The sequence below is a fragment of the Anomaloglossus baeobatrachus genome, chromosome 1, assembly GCF_048569485.1.
Source record: "Anomaloglossus baeobatrachus isolate aAnoBae1 chromosome 1, aAnoBae1.hap1, whole genome shotgun sequence".
Classification (NCBI taxonomy): Eukaryota; Metazoa; Chordata; class Amphibia; order Anura; family Aromobatidae; genus Anomaloglossus; species Anomaloglossus baeobatrachus.
In genome coordinates this window covers 68405849-68430623 of record NC_134353.1, presented here as the reverse complement: position 1 = coordinate 68430623, position 24775 = coordinate 68405849, and the positions used below count along the sequence as shown (strand labels likewise).

The 24775-nt window shown below is 46.3% G+C and overlaps 1 protein-coding gene across 2 annotated transcripts in view; it reads right to left on the bottom strand.

The window, feature by feature from the left end:
• DOK7 (docking protein 7) overlaps window positions 1–24775 on the bottom strand; it is a 216017-nt gene that overhangs the window by 148607 nt on the left and 42635 nt on the right. For both annotated transcript variants that reach the window (XM_075346842.1, XM_075346843.1), the window contains exon 4: window positions 20271–20471. In XM_075346842.1, the coding sequence (XP_075202957.1) occupies window positions 20271–20471 (201 nt within the window). The remainder of the gene's footprint in view (window positions 1–20270; window positions 20472–24775) is intronic.

Below are 24775 nucleotides of genomic sequence, written 5' to 3'. Positions count from 1 at the left end.
ACCCCATCCAGCGGTGTGATGCCCATTCTGGGTGAGGAAAGGAGTGAACACCGGTCCCCTGGTAAATCCACACTACACCCATTGCTAGGAACACACTGGGACCAGGGATAGTGGCAGAAAACCCTCCCATGCTGCATGCTGGGGGGGGGGCCGTAAGACCCATCCCTGCTCCTATAGGGTAGAACAGAGCAACTGGGGAGGTGGGAGGAGCCACAAGAGTGCAGACACAGAGAGGAAGGTCTAGTGGAGTCAGTTGAAGAGAGCAGAGTCGAGAGAGAGTGAGGAAGGAGGAGGAGGCCTGCTGGAGGCAGGCAAGGAGGAGAAGAGAAAGGAAAGAAAGCTCCAAGTCAGTCAGGAGCTGAAAGGAAAGAAAGAGACGCTTCCTGGTGAAGATCCTGGGACTCAGAGGGTCCAGGTGACACCGAGCAGAGAACAGAAGGGGTCTCAGGGCCACGGGCAGTCCTAGAGGTGCCAAGGGTAGTTGTAGAGCTGCGGTGGCCTGTTCCACAAGAACATCGGTGGAGGGATCAAGCTGCAACAGGGGACGGTCCCTAGAAACCAGAGGAGTGAAAAATCATCTCCAAACAGTAAAAACCGAGGACCAGGGAAAGTTGTAGACTCCCCGGGCCACAGCCCACAGCAGCACCTCTGGAAAAGGGGTAATCAGCCGACAGGTGACCCCCCAGCCTGGAGGCTGTAGTGGAGGCCAAGCCAGGTTTATCCTATAAAAGGCAAGGCTTAGGAAGACAGCAGAAGGAAGAGACACTTAAGAGAAGGGCACCGGGTTTTGCTCCAAGAATCACCCAGAAACGGCGGAGGTCCCTGACCGTGGTCCCAGCAGCGCAAGGGCCCTTGGGCCCAGACAAGAATTGTGAGTAAAGAACTTGAACTGCACCCTTGGAGTGGTCTCTGTTATTTCCGCTGTCCAGACTTCCACTACACCATAGACTCTCACGAGCACCAACAGTGCCCCGGGCATTGCTCCACCTGTGGGGAGCAGTACCATCATTGCTGCCATATCATCCCCCGGAGGCCTCATACAGCAGCGGCGGCTTATTAGCCGCATACCACAGGTGGCGTCACGAACACAAACTTTATTCAGCAAGCCACATATTCAACTGACACCCACCAGGGCCACGGAGCCGGGCCCAGCCACCACTGACTACCACCGGACTAGTCCGGCCCGGCACCGGGTGTCCCACAGCCCTGGGGTGGGCGAGTCACATAAAGGTGCTGCAGCGGAACACACACATTAGATTAGACACAAAAAAGAACACACACATACACACCCATGAGATCACACACACAATCACACTACAGATCGCATACACACACTCACCACATCCAGCGATATTGCTTGCTTCTCGGGGCGCATAAAGATCTGCAACACTGTGCAGTGGATCTTCCAGGACCTGCCGGAGGATCACATGACCGGAAGCACGTGGTATCACTGGATGTGGTAAGTGTGTGTGCGCGCGATTGTACCGGTATGTCAATTTTGTGTGTGTGTGAGTGTATGCGATCGGATGTGTGTGTATGTGTGTGTGTGTGTTCTGATGTGTAAGTGTTGGCAGGACGCAGGGGAGTATGGCATACAGCACAGCTGCCCCTGGAGCGCCCGCTGGAGATCACAGGGAGGAATGATGTGGAATCTGATGTGTGTGTATGCTATCTGATGTGTGAGTGTGATCTGATGTATGTGTTTCGGCCAGATGCAGGGGAGGACGGCGTGCAGCACAGAGATCCCAGGGAGGAATAATATGGAATCTGATGTGTGTGTGTGCGTGTGTGTGTGTGTGTGTGCGCCTGTGTGATCTGATTTATGTGCTTCGACCAGATGCAGGGGAGGAAGGTGTGCTGAGAGATCACAGAGATCTGGGAGCCATACAGATGCCTGGAGCTTGTAAGTATGACTATCCTGGGAAGGGGGGTACTGCTTTTTGTGGGGGGTAAACTTGCCCCCAACCATGTCTCTTTGAGAATAAGACACCCCCTGAAAATAAGACCTATATTTTTTTGCCCCGAAAAAAGCGCTTAGACAGTGTCTTATTTTCTGGGAAACAGGGTATTGTACTTCATGACAGATAGAAATGACAATATTTTTTGCATCTATTTGTGAAAATATCAGAAATTTGTAGAACATTTTGAAAGTTTTGCAATTTTTTAAAATTTGAAATTTTATGCCCATATATCCGAGAGTTATGTCACACAAAATAGATAATAAATAACATTTCACCATTTCACACATCTCTACTTTACATCAGCAACATTTTTGAAACATCATTTTTTTCGTTAGGAAATTAGAAGGGGTCAAAGTTCATCAGCAATTTCTAATTTTTTAACAAAATTTACAAAATCATTTTGTTTAGGGACCACATCATATTTGAAGTGACTTTAAGAGGCCTAGGTGACAGAAAATACCCAAAAGTGACACCATTCTAAAAACTGGATCTCTCACACTGCTCAAAACCACATCCAAGAAGTTCATTAACCCTTTAGATGCTTCACAGGAACTATAGCAATGTGGAAGGAAAAAATAAAAATGTTACTTTTTCCCACAAAAATGTTAACCAAATTTTCCAATTTCACAATAATAATACGAGAAAATGCACTGTAAAGTTTGTTGTGCAATTTCTCCTGAGTACACCGATACCTCATATGTGGTGAAAATCTACTGTTTGGGCGCATGGCGGGGCTCAGAAGGGATGCAGCGTCACTTGACTTTTTGACTGCAAAATTTTTACCAGACGTCATGTTGCATTTGGAAAGCCCCTGATGTGCCTGAACAGTGGAGCCCCCCCACAAGTGACCCCATTTTGGAAACTAGACACCTCAAGGAATTTATATAGATGTTTAGTGAACACCTTGAACCCCCAGGGGCTTCACAGAAGTGTATAACACTGAGCCGTGAAAATAAAAAAATACATTTTTACCACAAAATTGTTGCTTCAACCAAATAGCTTTTTTTTTTACAAGGGTAACAGGAGAAAATGCACCATACAACTTGTTGTGCAATTTCTACTGAGTACGCTGATTCCTCACATGTGGTGGAAATCTACTTTTTCAGCGCACAGCAGAGTTCATAAGGGAAGGAGTGCCATTTGAATTTTTGGAATATGAAATTAGCTGAAATAGTTAGTGGATGCCATGTCGCATTTGAAGAGCCCCTGATGTGCCTAAACAATGGAACTCCCCCACAAGTGACCCCATTTTAGGTCATCTTCTTTCACCCAATACAGAGAGCCACTATGCAAGAGTGCCATGCATTCTGATTGACCCAAATGGGTATTCTTCCTCTGCAAAAAATAAATTTGTATCGGGAAAACGTCTATTTAAAAACTGGTGTTGATCCCATATGTGAGCCAGAGCAGAGAGACTCCTCTAAGTTCTTCACCTAGGTTTTCAATTGGCACTTATGCAATATGATGATAACTGGCACGGTAGAGAATCATTGCCCTTAAACTATTGAATTTTTTGGCTGATAGACATAACAAGTATTTGTACTTTCAAGTAACTTTTCAGAATAAACTATCCGGTGTGAGTACAGTACAAGGGGAATAGCAATTGTGAAGGTCCAGGCTATGAATCAATTGTCCATATAATAAGATGATCTGTGTTTGTATGATTATTGTTCAGATGCGGATGTCCATACCAGGATGCGCCTTTGGAATGTGTCATTGAAACAAATTATACTAGGCTGAACAATGCAAGTATTCATAATAGACTGAGAGAATTTATAATCCGTTAATTCTCACCAGCTAAGATGTATGGTCAGCAAGGTGTTAACAAAGATAATGAAGCCAAAATGTACAATGAACAAAGAAGTATTCAGTAGCTGGTTTGAACTGGTATTAGGAAGCCAGTAGCAGGCTGATGACGTACTATATAGACTTTGCTGATTATCTCTGACCAATCAGAGACAATGTTGAACTGAATAACTGTGTGTATTTTATATTATACGGGTTAGAAGAACTTTGGGCTTCTTCCAGATAGAGAGACATCTCTTGTGGTCATTTTTCCTCATACATATATCTGCGCAGATTTGATTTGGACTCTGATTCTGTGATCCTGAAGACCCCTTAGCGGTCTCCCCCGACACAATATTTCTAGTCATTAAATTACTTGTATTCTACATTTTCACCACTTTCTCCCTCTTCAGACTATTTCTTAATTTACAATTGACTAGATATAGCATAGATCACCTACTAGGATCTCTCTCATACAGAGCACAACACACAGAGAGGTATTCCTGTTTTTCATTCCTTAGTTAACACATAGAGGAAAGAAGAAGCATAAAAGACATCATACAGCACTACTGAGCAATGTAGGTATGAATCCCGCTTGCATGAAAGACATCATACAGTAGTACTGAGCAGCAAAGATGTGATTCCAGCTGGCATGACAGACATCATACCGCAGTAGTGATGTCACAAGGAGATTTTTACAGGAATCGCCAACTGTCATGGTGACTACACAATCAGTGAAAACTAAAACTCTAGTAGTCTGTCTGCTAAAGTCTCTGATGTCTGTGATGAGCACAGGGAGATGCGGGCATCCACGCAGGCTAGCAAGAGTTAAGGCTGCTTTACACGCAGTGACATTGTTAGCGATGTCGCTTGTGAAAGAACCCGCCCCCGTCGTTTGTGCATCACGGGCAAATCGCTGCCCGTGGCACACAATATCGCTAACACCTGTCACACATACTTACCTTACTAGCGACGTCGCTGTGGGCGGTGAACAACCTCTTTGTTAAGGGGGAGGTCACGGCAACGTCACACAGTGGCCGACCAATAGAAGCGGAGGGGCGGAGACCAGCCGCATTAACGACCCTCCCACCTCATTGCCAGAGGATGCAGGGAAGCAGTTGTTCGTCGTTCCCGGGGTTTCACATGTAGCGATGTGTACTGCCTCAGGAACGACGAACAACCTACGTCCACAATGACCAACGAGATTTTGAAAATGAACGACGTGTCAACAATCAACGATTAGGTGAGTATTTTTGATCGTTAACACTCGCTCGGAGCTGTTACACGCAACGACGTCGCTAACGACGCCGGATGTGCGTCACGAATTCCGTGACCGCGGCGATATATTGTTAGATATGTCGTTGCGTGTAAAGCCCCCTTTAATCTCTGCTGGGCTGCTTGTTAGTCTCTTTGATCACATGCTGTGGGGGAGCCAGTCACGTTCACTCCCCTCTTATATATGCTGACTGGACTATTCAATTAATCCTAGCTATAGCTTACTTATACTGGTCTGGTGAGGTGTTGTGATCCAGACATACTGGTGGTTGTTCTGTATTATTGTTGCCCCCTTCCTTGGGGGGGTAACAGATTATATCTGGTCAGGAGAACAGTAAGGCACCTCTGGCGTCTCCACCATCAGGGGTAATCCAGAGGTCAGAAGTACCCTATAGGGACAGTATAGAAGTCACCTGTCCCTCGCTATCTTGCAGTCACATCATGACAACTGAGCAGCATATATGTGAATCCAGCTCTAACACTTATATATATATATATATATATATATATATACAGTTAGGTCCAGAAATATTTGGACAGTGACACAATTTTCGCGAGTTGGGCTCTGCATGCCACCACATTGGATTTGAAATGAAACCTCTATAACAGAATTCAAGTGCAGATTGTAACGTTTAATTTGAAGGTTTGAACAAAAATATCTGATAGAAATTGTAGGAATTGTACACATTTCTTTACAAACACTCCACATTTTAGGAGGTCAAAAGTAATTGGACAAATAAACCAAACCCAAAAAAAAAAATTTTATTTTCAATATTTTGTTGCGAATCCTTTGGAGGCAAGCACTGCCTTAAGTCTGGAACCCATGGACATCACCAAACGCTGGGTTTCCTCCTTCTTAATGCTTTGCCAGGCCTTTACAGCCGCAGCCCTCAGGTCTTGCTTGTTTGTGGGTCTTTACGTCTTAAGTCTGGATTTGAGCAAGTGAAATGCATGCTCAATTGGGTTAAGATCTGGTGATTGACTTGGCCATTGCAGAATGTTCCACTTTTTTGCACTCATGAACTCCTGGGTAACTTTGGTTGTATGCTTGGGGTCATTGTCCATCTGTACTATGAAGCGCCGTCCGATAAACTTTGCGGCATTTGGCTGAATCTGGGCTGAAAGTATATCCCGGTACACTTCAGAATTCATCCGGCTACTCTTGTCTGCTGTTATGTCATCAATAAACACAAGTGACCCAGTGCCATTGAAAGCCATGCATGCCCATGCCATCACGTTGCCTCCACCATGTTTTACAGAGGATGTGGTGTGCCTTGGATCATGTGCTGTTCCCTTTCTTCTCCAAACTTTTTTCTTCCCATCATTCTGGTACAGGTTGATCTTGGTCTCATCTGTCCATAGAATACTTTTCCAGAACTGAGCTGGCTTCATGAGGTGTTTTTCAGCAAATTTAACTCTGGCCTGTCTATTTTTGGAATTGATGAATGGTTTACATCTAGATGTGAACCCTTTGTATTTACTTTCATGGAGTCTTCTCTTTACTGTTGACTTAGAGACAGATACACCTACTTCACTGAGAGTGTTCTGGACTTCAGTTGATGTTGTGAACGGGTTCTTCTTCACCAAAGAAAGTATGTGGCGATCATCCACCACTGTTGTCATCCGTGGACGCCCAGGCCTTTTTGAGTTCCCAAGCTCACCAGTCAATTCCTTTTTTCTCAGAATGTACCCGACTGTTGATTTTGCTACTCCAAGCATGTCTGCTATCTCTCTGATGGATTTTTTCTTTTTTTTCAGCCTCAGGATGTTCTCCTTCACCTCAATTGAGAGTTCCTTAGACCGCATGTTGTCTGGTCACAGCAACAGCTTCCAAATGCAAAACCACACACCTGTAATCAACCCCAGACCTTTTAACTACTTCATTGATTACAGGTTAACGAGGGAGACGCCTTCAGAGTTAATTGCAGCCCTTAGAGTCCCTTGTCCAATTACTTTTGGTCCCTTGAAAAAGAGGAGGCTATGCATTACAGAGCTATGATTCCTAAACCCTTTCTCCGATTTGGATGTGAAAACTCTTATATTGCAGCTGGGAGTGTGCACTTTCAGCCCATATTATATATATAATGGTATAACAGGAGGTATAACCTGACACGCCAGTGTACTGGCAGTCCGTCTGGCCTTGAACACACAGATATAGGCTAGGTTCACACACTGCGTTTTTTTGACGCTGCGTTTTTGTGGCAAAAAACGCACAAAAACGCACCCGCGTCAAAAAAACGCGACAATAAACGCACGTGTTTTGTCACGATTTGGTGCGTTTTTTGCTGCGTTTTGCTGCATTTTTGCTCACTGCGTCTTTATGCGTTTTTTTTATCAGTGAACAAAAAAAAAAGGTCTGATGTCATTTCCTTCTTCAATATGTTCTTCATTCTCCACTAGTGTATGCAGGAGAGCAGACAGCTGCAGAACTACAAGGCTCAGCATACTCCATCCAATAGTGTATGCAGGAGAGCAGACAGCAGCTGTCGAACTACAAGGCTCAGCATCCTCCTTCCAGGACTGTATGCAGGATTTCTTCTTGGCCCCCCCAAACAAAAAAATGATGTGGGCTTCGCCATATTTTTGTATGCTAGCCGTGTACAGCAGGCAGGTACGGGCTGCCCCCAACCCCCAGCTGCCTATTTGTACCCGGCTGGGAACCAAAAATATAGAGAAGCCCTTTTTTTGTAATTATTTGATGAATTTCATGAAATAATTAAAAAAAAAAAATGACGTGAGCTCCGCCTAATTTTTGTGTCGAAATTCATGGTGTCACGCCAATATTAGGCATGGCCACCATGAATTTCTAGTAAAGATAAAAAAAAACAATTAGTGACTCCATCTTTATTGAAATAAAGAACCCCCCTCCGCAGTAATCCTGGCTCAAGGGTCCTGCGCCGTCCAATCCAGATCCAATATCATCTGATCGGTTTGCTGGAAGGCAAAGCGATCAGATGATGTGTCAGGATCAAGGACGTGAATCACATCACACATCAGCTGATTGTATAAAAGCCGTTTATACAATCAGATGATGCATCGGTGTAAAAAAAAAAAAAAAATACTCCCTTATGTGCTGATTACCGGCAGCTCCTGGAGCGAGTCTGATCCCGTCCGATCACTGCAGCAGCTGCCGGTAATCAGGAATGAAGTCTCCTGACGCATCCGCTGATAGGTTAAACCGGGCGGCCGCTGGCGTCACCCCGAGACTTACGATCATCCTGCAGGCATACGTACCCGGGGAGACTGCACACACCCGGAGCGGCGGTACCGGGAGGAGATGGGAGCGGGCATGGCACCGGGAGTCTGCAGACAGGTAAGTATGGCATTTTTCTTCTACTGTTCACTTTTGTTTTCGCAGCTGCTTCCACCTCCTGCCCGTACATGACGCTGCACGGCAGCAGACATGCACAGGACTGGAGGTGGAAGCGGCGGTGACGGTATCGGGAGGATTCACGCTTCTGTGTTTACTGACAGAAGGAATCCTCTTCCTGTACATGTCACTTTACTACCCACCTCCTGCATTTATAGCTGCGTTTTTGGTCTTAGAAACGCACCAAAACGCACCTATTTGCGTTTCTCATTGCGTCTTTCAACATCCCATTGCACTCAATGGATGAAAAGCGCAGTGAAAAACGCGGGAATAATTGACATGCTGCGTTTTTGTGGCACCACAAAAACGCAGCTGAAAAAAAACGCTGTGTGACAGCAAAAATGAAAACTCATAGACTTTGCTGGGGAAGCAAAGTCATGCAGTTTTCTGAGCAAAAACGCTCCCGAAAACTGCGCAAAAACGCTGCGAAAACGCACTGTGTGAACTTACCCATAAACTGCATTCTTCAAGATGGATAATATGTTTAGCTGACAGAAGACTGGGAAGAAGTGGCTAATATGTGGCGAAAGAAGCAGAATTTTCTGATAAGATATACAGTATTACAAAGTTTTTTATATTGTACATTGTTGAGAGTACAGTTCCCCTTTAAATGAATATGGAATTTTTAATGAAACGCCATTTTTAAAGTTACAGATTAGAGTCACCCCCATTTCAGAAGATAGTAAAATGTAGCAAGTCTGTTCCGTAGCAGAATGACTACAGACTGAGCGCTAATAATACAGCGAAGAACAGAATATCAAGACTGAAAAAGGAGCAGATGATTAATGGAACTGACAGGCAAAATTAGAGGCTCCGCGCCAGTGTCAGAGTGATGGCTGCGGAGTATTTATAACGATTAGTCATAGATAAAGCAACGCCGTAATCCCATATTGCTGGAAATAGACTTCAGATTTCTTGTGCAATTGCTGATGTTTTATGCAATAGCTTCTGCTATGACTGTACCTGCACGGAGACATAGTGTGAGGACATGGAGGGGAGATTAGGTACCCCAACAGCAGAGAACGGAAGAGGATATAAACTAAATAGAGAACAGTATTGGTGCACATGTCTTAATTAGTGAATCGTGTTTTTTGCATTCAGTGCCATTGCTCCTGGTGTATAACATTCATCCCCTCCCCACAGTATATAAACTCCAGCCCCTTAGCCCTTGGTGTTTAAAATCAAGCCCCTCGCCTTCAGTGTCTAAAGGCCCCGTCAGACGCAGTGATATCGCTAGCGTGCGTACCCGCCCCCGTCATTTGTGTGTCACGGGCAAATCGCTGCCCGTGACGCACATTATCGTTCGGAGCCGTCACACGGACTTACCTGCCTAGCGACATCGCTGTGGCCGGCGAACCGCCTCCTTTATAAGGGGGCGGTTTGTGCGGCGTCACAGCGGCGTCACTAAGTGGCCGCCCAATAGAAGCGGAGGGGCGGAGATGAGCGGCCGGAACATCCCGCCCACTTCCTTCCTTCCTCATTGCCGGCGGCCGCAGGGAAGCTGTTGTTCGTCGTTCCCGAGGTGTCACACATAGCGATGTGTGCTGCCGGAGGAACGACGAACAACCTGCATCCTCAAGAATCAACGATTTTTTGAAAATGAACGACGTGTCAATGATGGACGATTTGGTGAGTATTTTCCATCGTTAACGGTCGCTCATTGGTGTCACACGCAACGACGTCACTAACGATGCCGGATGTGCGTCACGGAATCCGTGACCCCAGCGATATGTCATTAGATACGTCGTTGCGTGTGACGGGGCCTTTATATCCAGCCCATCGACCCCAGACGGAAAACATCTGGCCACTTGCCCCCGTGTATAACATCCAGCCCCCTTCCCCCAGGATATAACATCCAGCCCCCCCCAGTATATAACATCCAGCCCCCCCCCCACCGGTATATAACATCCAGCCCCACGGCCCTTGGAGGAAAACATCCGTCCACTTTCCCCAAGTCAATATCATCCATCCCCTCACCCCCAGTGTATAAAATCCATCCCCTCACGCCCAGGTATATAACATCTGTCTCTCGCCCCCGGTGTTTATCATCCGGTCCATCGCCCTCGGTGTATAACATCTGTCCCCTCACCCCCACTATATAACATCCAGCCCCTCGCCCTCTGGAGAAAAATATCTGGCCCTTCACCCCTCAGTGTATAACATCCAGTTCTTTGTCCCTGGTGTATAACATCCGGACCCTCACCCACGGTATAAAACATCCGGCCCCTGACCCCCTGGTGTATAACATCTGGCCGCTCATCCTCAGTATATAAACATCCAGTTCCATTACTCCCCCGTGTATAACATCCAGGTCCTCGCCACCGGTGTATAGTGTACCTCCCCGCTCTCAACAGCCGAGTAAATGTACGGGCTGAGCCGTAAGGAGTTCGGGACACCACCCACGGTGTGTGGTGATATTGCACACCACTGCTGCAGTTACGGGGCACCTGGAGGAGATATTGCGCAGCAAGTTGTTAACCCCTCCGTGGGCAGGGATTGTGGCCCCAGGACCCGTTGGGGGTTTGGCGATGCAGGGAGATGGGCGACCGCAGAGTGCTGGTGTACTCACTATTAGAAAGCACACGAGTCTCTGGTAAACCAAGGTGATGGTGGTTGGTGCCCGCAGCCGGCTGCGTTCTGGTTCCCCCACCCGGCTGGTGGTCTCTGTCTTTCTCCTGCACCTGTTTAGAATGGTGGACTGCCTGCGCTTGCAACTTGAGGCGTCCGCTCCCGACTTGTGGTCGCCTAAGGAGGCCCTTTGCCTGCAGACGCTGGCCCGTGGGATCTCTGAGCCGTGGCGCGTGGCGGTGGCCTTTTATCCCCCTCGGTGGGCTGTTGCCTTCAGTCGGGACTTTGGGTGGGACAGGACCTCTAGTCCTGGCCGCAATCAGTTAATTAGCTAGCCCCCAGTAGCTTCTGGACCTAGCTTCAGGGTCTGAGTACCCCTCTTTGTGCTCCGGTTTCCGAGTCGGTTCCCCGGGTCGGTACCGGCGGGCCACTACCCTTTCCCGGTCCACCTCGGTTCCACTGAGCCGTCTTCCTCCTGCAGACGGAGACCGCCGTTTGCCTCCTAGCCAAAGGCACCAGGGCTTCTACCCTGGTACCTGTTCAATTTGGGTATTCGCCTACGCTGGAGCTACACACAGCTCCAGCCCACACTCCTCTCCAACTTGAACTCACCACTGAACTACTCTGAACTGACACCAAAACTGACTTTTTCCCCGCCCCGGGCTGTCTAAAACTCCTAGGTAGGCATCTTCCAACCGCCTGGTTCCGCCCCCTGGTGTGTCTATCAAGCCCTTTGGGGGTGACTAGGGTTTTAAGGTTGGCTGTGTGTTACCTGTGAGGGAAGGGTGTAATGCGGGGCCCTATCTGTGACTACCTGGCCCGACCAGGGCATCACAATAGCATCTGGCCCCTCACTTCCAGTGTATATCATTCGGCTCCTGACCCCAGTGTAGAACATCCGGGCTTTCGCTCCCAGTGTATAATGTCCCGGCCCTCGCCCCCGGTGTATAAAATCTGGCCCCTCACCCACAATGTATAACATCCAGCCCCTTGCCCACGGTGTATAGCATCTATCCCCTCCTTCCCAGTGTATAAGATCCAGCCCCTGATCCCGGTGTATAACATTCAGGCCCTCGCCTCCTGGTGTATAACATCTGGCCCCTGACACCCTGGTGCATAACATCCGGGCTTTCGCCCCTGGTGTGTAACATCCGGACCCTCACTCTCAGTATATAACATCTGGCCCCTGAGCCCCTGCTGTATAACATCTGGCCCCACATCCTCGGTATATGAACACCGGTTCCATTACCCCCCTGGTATATAACATCCAGCCCCTTGCCCCCGGGGTATAACATCCGGGCCCTTGCCATTGGTGTATAGCATCCGGCCCTTCACTCCCAGTGTATAACATCTGGCCCCTGAGCACCTGTTGTATAACATCTGGTCCCACATCCTCGGTATTTGAACATACGGTTCCATTACCCCCCCCCCGGTATATAACATCCAGCCCCCCGCCCCTGGTGTATAACATCCGGGCCCTCACCCCCAGTGTATAAAATCCGGGCCCTCACCCCCAGTGTATAACATCCGGCCCCTCACCACCAGTGTATAACATCTGACCCTCGCCCCTGGTGTATTATATCTGGCCCCTTGCCACCGGTGTATAACATCCAAGCCCTCGCCCCCGGTGTATAACATCTGGCCCCTCGCCCCAAGTGTATTACATCTGGCCCCTTGACACCGGTGTATATCACCCGACCCCTCGCTCCCGATGTATAACATCTGGCCCCTCACCCCCAGTATATAACATCCAGTCTTTCGCCCTCGGTATATAGCATCCGGCCCTTCATCATGTCATCTGCCTTTACTAACATGTGAAAGAATGGCTTTTTTGGAGGAGTTAAAAAAGTTGCACTTTCATTCTCTGGCAGGCTTCTACTAGAAAGTCGTTCACCAATGTAGTGGAAAGTACAGTGTATAGAAAATGAACCGCTGCAAAAAACATGGAAAGCTGCCAGCAAATTCACTTCAGGAAAAGCATTTATTGAAGCTGCTAGCTCCCGTCGTTTGTGCGTCACGGGCAAATTGCTGCCCGTGGCGAACAATATCGCCGGTACGTGTCACACGAACTTACCCTCCTAACGACGTCGCTGTGGGCGGCGAACAGCCTCCTTTCTAAGGGGGCGGTTCGTGTGGCATCACAGCGATGTCACACAGCGGGCCACCAATAGAAGCGGAGGGGCGGAGAGCAGCCGCATGAACGTCGCGCCCACCTCGTTACTGGCAGGACGCAGGTAAGGTGTTGTTCGTCGTTCCCGGGGTGTCACACGTAGCGATGTGTGCTGCCTCAGGAACGACGAACAACCTGCGTCCACAACGAGCAACGATCTTTTGAAAATGAACGACGTGTCAATGATCAACGATAAAGTGAGTATTTCTGATCGTTAACACTCGCTCGGAGCTGTTACACAACGTCGCTAACAATGCCGGATGTGCGTCACGAATTCCGTGACCCCGATGACATATTGTTAGATACGTCGTTGCGTGTAAAGCGGCCTTTAGGGTATGTGTACACAATATCTTTTTCATGTGGGAACGCTCCATAACCCACTTAACAAAGCGCTCAATAAATGTAATCTGAGGGGTAAGGTGTCTCCTTGTGGAGAGTGACATGCCAGTATGAGGAGACTTAAACGCCTGCAATGGTCCTCTGAATAATTAAATAAATAAATGTTATACAAATTTACTCTCTGTGAAAAGGCAATTTGCATATTCAATAAATGTTAAAAAGAATTAACATTAACCTATGTACTGTAATATAAAAGTAACTTATTCTTATATGTTCAGTTTGTTGAACTTCTTTTAACTGCTTCAGATGTCCAAAGACATAAAAAGACTAAAATGGTCAGCACGATGGTTCAGAGTTTAGCACTGCACGGTGGTTCAGAGTTTAGCACTGCATGGTGGCTCAGTGTTTAGTAATGTACGGTGGGTGGCTCAGTGGTTAGCATTGTATGGTGGCTCGGAGTTTAGCAATGTATACTGGCTCAGAGTTTAGCAATGTATGGTAGCTCAGTGGTTAGTACTGTACGGTGGCTCAGTGAATAACACTGTACGTAGACTCAGTGGTTAGCACTGTATGACGGCTTAGTGGCTAACACTGTATCGTGGCTCAGTGTTTAGTACTGTACGGTTGTTGAGTGGTTAACACTGTATGGTGGCTTGGACTTTAGCACTTTACGGTGCCTGGGAGTTTAGCGATGTTCACCTGCCCACTGTAAGGTGGCTCTGTGGTTAGTGTGGCACCCTGGACAAGCCAGGGGCCACAGAGCACAACACCCACACACCCCACACTCCCGGCAGGCACACCAAAGCCAGAACACAAAAACCCTTGTTGCCTTCCTCCAGGGGCTGATGATCACACCAGGGAGTGGGCCAGGTGGTTGGTCCCGCCCACCGAGGAGTTCACAGTCCTGGAGGCGGGAAAACCAGGCAGATAGAGTTTGGAGAGGAGTGAGAACAGTTGAGTAGTGAAAGTGAGAGAGGAAAAAGTGACAGCTAAGCTGCCTGAAGTTGGTCCGGGTGTGTGGCCCGGACAGATCAGCAAGGTTGGCAGACGGTGGTGACCGTCTGCAGGAGTGGCCGATTGGAGTCTACCGTAAGGACCGTGGACGGGCGGTGGCCCGGCGGTACCGGACCGGTACACAAAGAGGAGCCAGCACCATCTGGCAGGGGCTTTTCGGACCCCGGCAAGGCTAGGAGTCGCCGTGAATTTGCCAAATCCGTTAGTGAAGGGGACCTCCTGGGTTTCCAAACAGTCAAGTCCCGACAGAAGGCAACCGTCCAACCGAGTGAGAGAGACACCGCCACCGCCAAGGCAACCGTTTCTCAGGGCCAGCGCCTGCGGGCAAAAGGGGCTCCTCCGGCCCATATCCAAGCCGGGGAGCGGGTTACCGGTGGGAACCCATTGGAACCGCACAGACATCTTAGGTGCAGGGAAAGGCAGTCACCACCAACCTGCCGGGAGCAACAACACCGCAGCCGTCTGTGGGACCCGTCCATCCAGCCGTGTGTTTTACCGAGACTGTGTCTTCATCATTGGGCTGAGTGAGTACCACCGTGCCGTGCGGCACAGTGCTGCCCCTGCGACCCTGCACTTCGCCAGGCTCCGTAACCCGCCTGACATCCATCCCTACCCCATCACCGGGCCCCGGGACAACCAACCCCCTACCCACGGAGGGGAGAAATAACAACCAAGCTGCTCCCTCTCACCGCTCCCAGGATCCCCGTCCAGAGCAGCGGTGGTGTCACCATTATCACCACAACCGTGGGTGGCGTCACGGACAATAAATCCCCACAATCAAATCCCCTTTTCACTCACGGGCGAGGAGCGCCGCTCGAGTCCCCGGGATCCGGCCCACCGCTCGAGCCACCACCGAGCAGCAGCAGCAGCTGCAGCAGCAGCGGCAGCCGAACCCGAGCAGTGGGAGAGCGCAGCGTCCCCTCCTCCGCCCGCGACATTAGCACTGTTGCTTTGCAGCACTGAGGTGAATCTGCAAGGAGTTTTTATGTTCTCCCCGTGTTTGTGTGGGTTCCTCTAGGTTCTCTAGTTTCCTCCCACACGCTAAGGACATACTGATAGGTAATGTAGATTGTGAACCCAATGAGGACAGTAATGATAATTAGGGATGATCGAATACCTCAAATATTGGGCTTTGCGAATATTTGCCGAATAAATCGCCGCTATTCGACTATTCGTGAATATTTGATGCGCAATGTAAGTCTATGAGAAACCCGAATAACAACTATTCGGAACTATTCAGGCTTCCCATAGACTTAAATTGCGCATCGAATATTCGCATAGCGGCGACCTATTCGGAAAATATTTGCGAAGCCGAATATTTGTGGTATTCGATCGTCCCTAATGATAATGTCTGTAAAGTTCTGTGCTATATGATGGCTCTATATAAGGATAGCATAATAATAATAATAATAAAATAAAAGAAGCGAGCTGACCATTCTTCAGGTGGCTTCCAACTTTATGGGAACAGTTTTGGGGAAGACCCATTTCGGTTCCTCACAACTGTGCCCTGTGCTCAAGGTTTATAAAGACATGATTGGGGGGAGTTTGTTGAGGAAGAACATGACCAGCCGCACAGAGCCACGTTGTCACCCCCATCCAACACCTATCATGGAGATTGTGAGCTCTTCTGAATAAAGGGGAAACAATTCCCACAGGCCTTCAAAATCTTGTAGAGATTCTTCCCAGAAGAAAGAAAGCTTCAAAGGGGCTGACGCCACATTAATGCTTATGTTCTTGGATTGGGAGGTCATAAGTGTAATGGAGCTATGATATCAGAATAATGTTATCCAGACCATATAGTGTATATATACCGTATACAAATATATGGAAAATCATATTTAATAATCATATACTCAATGAAAAGTAAATGATCTCTCTGTGTGACCACATCCATGGAATTCAGTAAATGACTTTGAAATAGATGCAGAAAGACATACGAAGGATGGCGGGTCAGGAGCACAAGAGAGGAGGTGGAATATTTTAAGTTCTAAGAAAATCTAAAGACCGCTGGTGTCAATTTCTCCTTTGAAGTAGGTGAAAGGATTATGTACTATAGAGGAAAGGGTGTAGAGTTGTCAGTGGGAGCAGAGATAGAAGTTTAATGCAGCCTTAACAGTGCTTACATCAGTGTCAATAAGCCGTCATAAAGAAGAAAGCATGCTCGTTTATGTACGCTTTTAGGGTATGATAGCGAATGGTTAAAAATAAAGACATTTTTTAAGGAAATTTCAGGTCCTTATTGTCTCCATATTAAGATGTTTTCAATATATGGTTAAAAATAACCTGTCATCAGATCAAAAGTTTCCAGTGTTTGCCATTAATTTATTCCAGCTGATATCCTAAATATTCATTTTATAAACAGCCATACTGTTCAAGAGATATGAGGCTTTTGATTTCGTGCAAATTTTTCAGTTTTACCAATGGAAGGTACTCACAAGGTATTTATGCAGAGGAGCCTAAAGACACACCCCAGAGGATCATGTGAGCCATGGGGCATAACAATCGCAGTCGGGAGGGTGAGGGTGGCCTGCCAACCCAAGTGCCTGCTTCAGCTGGATGTGCGTCAAAGGGCGCACATCCAGCTGACATACATTACAGCACAGAGACCCGGTCAAAGAGTGGCCGGCAACTGATGTAGGCTGCACCGGGACTGGGGGTGCATGACAGTGACATCATGCATCACTGTAGCACGGGCACTGATGTTAGTTGCCAGCCACTGCACGCTGCCTTCAGAGGAGAACACTGCTCGACATGGGACCAGGGAAAGGTCAGTAGAATGTAGTGTTTTTTTCTTGTGCTAGAGACAGAATAGAGGCATATATTCCAGGAAGGGGACATATTTACCAGCATGGGGGCATATATACCAGGAGGGGCCCCAGATGTGGACATATATACCAGGAAGGGGACATATTTACCAGGTTGGGAACATATATACAAGGATAGGGATATATATAATAGAATGGGGTGTATGATCGGGACATATATATCAGGAAGGGGACATAATTACCAAGATGGGGACATTGATACCACGATGGAGACCAGAATGAGGACATATATACCAGGATAGAAGCATATATACCTGGATGGGGCCCAGATTAGGGACATATATACAAGGATGGAGACATATATGCAAGGAGTTTGTATGTTCTCCCCGTGTTTGCGTGGGTTTCCTCCGGGTACTCCGGTTTCCTCCCACACTCCAAAGACATACAGATAGGGACTCTAGATTGTGAGCCCCAATGGGGACAGTATTGCCAATGTGTGTAAAGCGCTATGGAATTAATAGCGCTATATAAATGAATAAAATTATTATTATTATTATTATATATGCCAGTTTGGGAACATATATACTAGGATAGGGGACATATTTACGAGGAGGGGGGATTATATACCAGGATGGGAGACATGTTGGAAGGAGCACAACAGAGGGTACATTAGAACAGGAATTTGTATGTCTTTATAAAACTTAGAACGCTGCAAGGGCCCATACATATGATCAACATGCGGGGAAGATCCAGCTCCAAATTTTGTACCAGGACCCATTGAACTCTAGTTATTCCGCTGTGTGTAGCCAATATTTGCCTCTAACAACAGGTACCACAGCTAGCTCTGATTTATGCTGTTTAACCATTTGGACACCAGTATTTAAATGGCTGAGATCAATGTGTGTGTAAGACCTGTTAACATTTACATATATAGGTTAGAAGACTGTGAACTTTTCCTTGTTATGCTGCCACCTGCTGTCAAAACAAAGAACAGCGGGCACAAACCCCTGCTGCTTGATTTACTTGGTACAGTCCTGAACAGGATGTGAGGAGGAGCTAGTTTTGTTTGGTAGCTGTTTATGCTGAGGTGTGTGTGTTCGGACGTGCTGAAGAAGGCAAGGCCGCATTCTGCCCTGCTGAACAAGGTCCAAGTACCTGAGTGTTCGTGACATCTCCCCAAGACACAGATCCAAGAAAGGCTGGATGTGGAGCGAGGAGCCAGACAGCACGGGCAAATTACAGAGACGGGACAAAGACTGAACTTTAGAGGTGTCTGCCGGCGGAATACGGGCCCCAACGGTGACGAGGTACCCCACGCTGAAACCTGCAGTTAAGTGTGCACACTACTTTTAGTTAGGGACAGATAGGAAATGACTCTGCACTGTGTTATGCAAGTAAGGTAACAAGGACCCTGTGTTTTTTTGCTTAATAAGGATTTTTGTGTTTTGCTTTTGGGAGTACAATCTGAGGCTTCCCACCCTTGACAAGCTATTCAAAGTGGTTGTATGTATATTACATTATATCTACTGCTGTGCACATTCCCGCTTTTTTCTCCCTCCTTTCCCGCACTATTCCTCCACCTGTGTTGTGCAATATGTTATTAAATTTGCATTGATTAACCCCCGTGGTTCTGTGCAGTCCTTGCGTATCCCGTTACCTGCAGGTTATTACATGTGCACTGAAATCACAGTTCACTGATAGGCCAGAATGGCTGCCAACTGAAAGCCTACTTCATAGTATTCTTTGCAATCCAACCTGAAATATTGCAGTATATACTACAAGCAATTAAACAATTGCAGGTTCAAGTCCTCTTGGACAAAAAAAGGACAATTAGTTAAAATATATAAATTTTTGAATTACTCTCCTTTCCCTAGTTTGTAAAAAAAAAAAAAAAAATAAATTAATAATATAATAAACATCAATGATATCGCTGCCTCTGCAAAATTCCAATTTATCAAAAGATAACATTAATAAATCCATACGGTGACTCCGTAAAGGAAAAAGAAATCTTCCGATTTGGCATTATTTCTGTCATCTTTAGGCATGATCGAATACCTCAAATATTCGGCTTCGCAAATATCCGCCAAATAGGTCGCCGCTATGCGAATATTCAATACGCAATGTACGGTAAGTCTATGGGAAGCCCGAATAATTCTGAATAGTTGTTATTCGGGTTTCCCATAGACTTACATTGCGCATCGAATATTCGCGAATAGTCGAATAGCGGCGACCTATTCGGCAAATGTTCGATCATCCCTAGTCATCTTACATCCCCAATTACTTGGAGAGAAAAAAAGAATCAAAAGGTTGTATGCCGCCTAAAATTATATCTTTAAAAACTACAACACAGCATGCAAAACACAAGTCCATGGAAAAGTGAAATACGCAATGGATCTCAGAAAAATGCAATGTAAACTAAAGTTCAAAATATTTAAGCCACTAAAATATGAAAATACATATACAAGTTTGGTATCGCTGTATTCTACCGACCTAAACAATCATATAAACAGGTCGCTTTTGAAGCACAATGCATAATGTAAAAACAAAACCTAAAAACTGCAAAAATTGGAACTTTTTCCATTAAATTAGAAAATGAATGGTTCCATTCAAAACTACAACTTGTCACACAACAAAAAACAAGCCCTAATTTATCTATGTGGCTGGAAAAATAAAAAACACTATGGCTTTTGAAAGAAGAAGAAGAGGAGGAAAGAACGAAAATACAAAATTGGAAAATCGCCCACATTGCAGCCCTTCTAAAAGATATCCAGTCCATTTGTGGTTTTGTATTACTCCTATCCTTCCAGTAATGCATTCAGTTTTCCATCCAGTGATGATTACACAAAGTAGCCAAATAGAGAGCTGCAGTGTAAAGCATGGAGGATAAATCAATAATGCAGCCTCAATTGCTGCTAAATTCAGATTATGGCAATAAACAATATCTCCGCACTTCTAAACGTGAACATGGTAAAGATGTGTTCACATTGATGTAAAATATAGAGCATCTTATTATAAGTACTTACAGTATCCGCACCGCGTTCCACCCTCAAAGACAAAGCCATTGGCCACGGCTCCATATCTTCTCAAGTCTGACAATTTCCACTGTCCGATCACAACTGGTGGAAGATCTCGGGCCAGAACCAAGATGTCGTTGCACAGGTGCAATGTGGCAGGTCCACTCTCCAGCTTAGTGCCCGGCAATACTCCAACATGAAACCTGTGAACTAAGATGAAAATAGAAAATTAGGAGCCCTATCCTTATAGGACGTATTAAGAAATATTATTTTGCTTATTTTTTGGGGGGCCGAGTCTCCCTCAACTCCACTATGACCCATATATTGTGCTTACGTTTTGTACTTTTGTATTTTTTCATCAAAATGTCCATATTTTAGTTTGTTTTCGTGTAGTTTTGAATGACGCTATTCACATTACTATATCATGTAGCGAGAACTGTGAAAGTGGGGTGAAATGGTGAAAAGAAAAAAAAATGCAATTCGACCATTAATTTTTAGGGGTTTTTTTTTGTGGTGCAAATGACCTCAGATTGTCTAGATCAGTACGATTCCAGTGATACCAAACTTGTATAGATCGTTTTTAGGCCTCGTGCACACAGTGAGTATTTGGTGAGTTTTTTACCTCAGAATTTGTGCGTCAAAACCAGGAGTGGGTGATAAATACAGCAGTGGTGCCTTGTTTCTATTATACTTTTCCTCTGATTGTTCCACTCCTGGTTTTGGCTACAAATATTGAGGTAAAAAACTCACCAAATACTCAACGTGTGCACGTGGCCGTATAGAAATCTGCCATCTATGCTTCTTTTTTAGGCCACGTTTTTACCTCAGTATTTGCAGCCAAAACCAAGGGTGGAACAATCAGACGAAAAGTATAAGGCCGGAGTCACAATTGCGAGTGACTCACGTGTAATACGCGCAAGTCTCGCATCGCATCATATCGCCCGGCACAGCCTGCTGCTACCGGGACAGGAGCGTCTCAGCTGCATAGAGATACATGTCAGGAGAGTGTGCGGCCGTGTCGGGTGATGCAATACGAGACTTGTGCGTAGTAGTCACTCACAAGTATGACTCCAGCCTATCAGTTTTCCTCTGATTGTTCCACCCCTGGTTTTGGCTGGAAATACTGAGGTAAAAAACTATTCAAATACTTATATTGTGAACGTAGCCTAAAAAAGAAGCACAATGGGCAGATTTCTATATGGTTATGTGCACATGTTGAGCATATGGTGAGTTTTTTACCTCAGTATTTGTAGCCAAAACCAGCAGTGGGTGATAAATACAGGAGTGGTGCCCGTGTTTCTATGATACTTTTCCTCTGATTGTTCCACCCCAGGTTTTGGCTATAAATACTGAGGTAAAAAAAACTCACCACATACTCATTGTGTGCATGTGGCCCTTTAGAAATCTGCCCACTGCTTCTTTTTTAGGCCACGTTCACACGCCGAGTATTTGGTGAGTTTTTTACCTCAGTATTTGCAGCCAAAACCAGGAATGGGTGATAAATGACTGTCTCACTCCTGGTTTTGTCAAATACTGTGGTAAAAAACTCACCAAATACCCAATTTGTGCACGTGGCCTTAGAGATCCATTCATTTTTTTATTTTTACTCCTGTGGGTCTGTATGTGTGTGTGTGGTAAAAATTTGTTTTTATTGATACCATTTTGCGGTACATATGATGTCTTGGTCACTATTTCTTGCATTTTTTTGTAAACGAACCGGAGACAAAAAACAGCAATTTTACTATTTTATTTTTTGCTTTGTGACATTTATTAAACGCCTTCAACAGCTTTATTTTTTTTACACTTTAAGGAATGCAGCAATATATTTTTTACATTTATTTTTTCTGGTAAATGGGCTGTGGAATAGGGGGTGACTTGAATTCTTGCGGGGTTCTTTTATTATTTTTCTTAAAATTTTTATTTTTTTCACCATAGGGGGACTTCAACCTGTGATCATTTCATCATTTGTACTACATGTAACCTAGTATATAGTCCTATCACGATCTCACAAGACTGGGTTTCACAGGAGTGCCAATATGGCAATGATGGGAGGTTTCAGTAAGCTCCCAGCTGCCATGGCAACCCATTGACACACTGTGATCACGTGATGGAGGGGCTGATGGGCATCTAGAGTGATTGACATTGGACATTAAAAGGTTAACAGAGCTCAGATGTTTCTGTTAGAGGCAGATGCCCGCTACATGTGTGGCACCCCTGAGGCTTCAGTTGCCACAGAGTATTGCACCCAAATTTGGGTGTAATGCTAAACTCGGTTTCTGAGGAGGTCAGTCCCGGTTTCACCACTTACACACTCAAATATACACCAGGTTGCCCTGTTCCCTCTGGGGACTAGGCTAGGGTCGGGTAATAAGGGGGTCGCTGACAGAGTGGCATTTACAGGATGCCCTCAAACAGAGGCCCCAGTCCCACTAGCCTAGGACCTGGGAGGAGGGAGGTGCAGCCAACAGGGGCAGTCAGGAGCCAGCACAACAGTTATAGAGCTCTCCAGCAGGAGAGCAAGGGAGCAGTTGCATCTTCGGGTGCCCCAGTGTGAAGGAGGAAGAGTTCACACGATTGCCGTGGTGAGAGTGCATTTGCTCCCCACAGAATCAATGCCACACAGGGCAGCAAGACCCTAGGGAAGATCATGCTTCACGTTAGTTTTCCAGAATCTGCCTGGGCGGGGAGAATTTCAAGCTTCCCTGCCCACACAGCACAGTGCCAGAGAGGATCCAGGGCCTTGCTTCAAAACGGACCCCATATTGGAACCACAGCACCTGCATATAGGGACAAGAGTACTACTTGTGAAAACCCAGGTCTCCATGTAGCTTCAAGCTAGGGGATCCACAGATAGGCATAACAAGGAGGGAACCCACTGAACACCCATACCAGACTGATCTCTAAAGGGATTCGGGTTCGACGGAGCCCATCATAGCAGGTGACAGGTATTACCTAGGCGAGCGGCACAACACCAATATGAGTAAACAATCTGGAACCGCAGCTATAGACTCTGTCTCTTTATTACCAGTACTGCCGCTCCGCGCCTCGGCACCCGCCATTACTACTCCCCTCATCATCTTCCCCTGGGCCCGCTCCATCTGTGGAGAGCGATACCATCCATAACTGCAACCACCATCCGCCCCGGAGGACAGCAGCGGCGGCCAACTCCCTAGCCACATACCACAGGTGGTGTCACGACATTCACCTCACTACTACCCCCAACATCTCTCCCCTGCCATCTTCCTGTACGCCTCGGGGCAACGGAGCCGGGCTAGGCCACCCGTGACAACAAAAAATCGACGGCCCAGCAACGAGTAGGTTAACCGCATGCCCCGTGGGTCGCTACACATGTGACAGCCGGCAGCTGCGCTGTGTGTTGCAGGCTCAGCTCCTGATCCTGCTCCACACACCCCGACTTCATTGACAGATATATTCATCCATCAGCACTAAGGAGTTAAAATGCAATTCACACTATAAATTTGTACAAAAAGTAATTTATACAATGCAAAGTGCAGTGGGCACCCACTCAACAATTTCCCCATAATATTGTGGAGGATAAAAAGAGCTCTACCGGACTCTTGAGATTTCAACTCTGGAAACCACGGCCTAAATACTGAACTCTCACAGTTTCTGTATTTATCTAAAGGTCTGTTTTGTATTAATGTAATATTAATGTATTTTTTAATGGATTTGGTCTGAACTCTGTATTTAATTAAAAGGCCTTTATTTAGGGGGTCTGGTCTGGGTCAGTATTTATATAGGGGATCTGTGTTTATTTGGATATGGCTGTATATGGTGGGCCTTGATTAAGGGGGTCTTGTTTCTATTTGTTTGTGAGGTCTTTGGTGAGCCTCAATTTAGGGGGTCTGATTTCTATTTGTCTGGGGGTCTTTGGTGGGCCTTAATTTAGGGGGTCTAATTTTTATTTGTCTGCGGGTCTTTGGTGGGCCTTAATTTAGGGTGTCTGATTTCTATTTGTCTGGGGGTCTTTGGTGGGCCTTAATTTAGGGGGTCTAGTTTCTATATGTTTGGGGGTCTTTGGTGGACCATGATTTAGCGAGTCTGGTTTCTACCTGCTTGGAGGTCTGTTAAGATTTTCTTTGTTTGGGGTTTGTTAAGGGAGTCTAGTTTGGGATTTATTTAGTGGGTTTGGTCTGTATTTCTTTTGTGGGGTCAGAATTTTATATTCTAGTTTTATTACCACCCCCACCGTGGGCATCTGCGTTTATTTGAGGTCTGTATTTCTGTATTTTTTAGTAGTACAGTAGGTCTGTATTTACTCCAGGGGACCTGTAGTTATTTAGGAGGTCTAATATACGTCTGTATCTATTTACTTGGAGCATATGTCCAGGGATTTGCCTTTGTTTGGGGTGTTTTGGTGTGGAAGCTGTATATGTTATGGGAGTCTGGTTTGGACTATATTTGGAGGGTTTGTTTGTATTTAATTAAGGGGTCTGATTTTTTTCTAACCATAAATTTGTATTTAGGGAGTCCCGTCTGGATTCTATATGTTT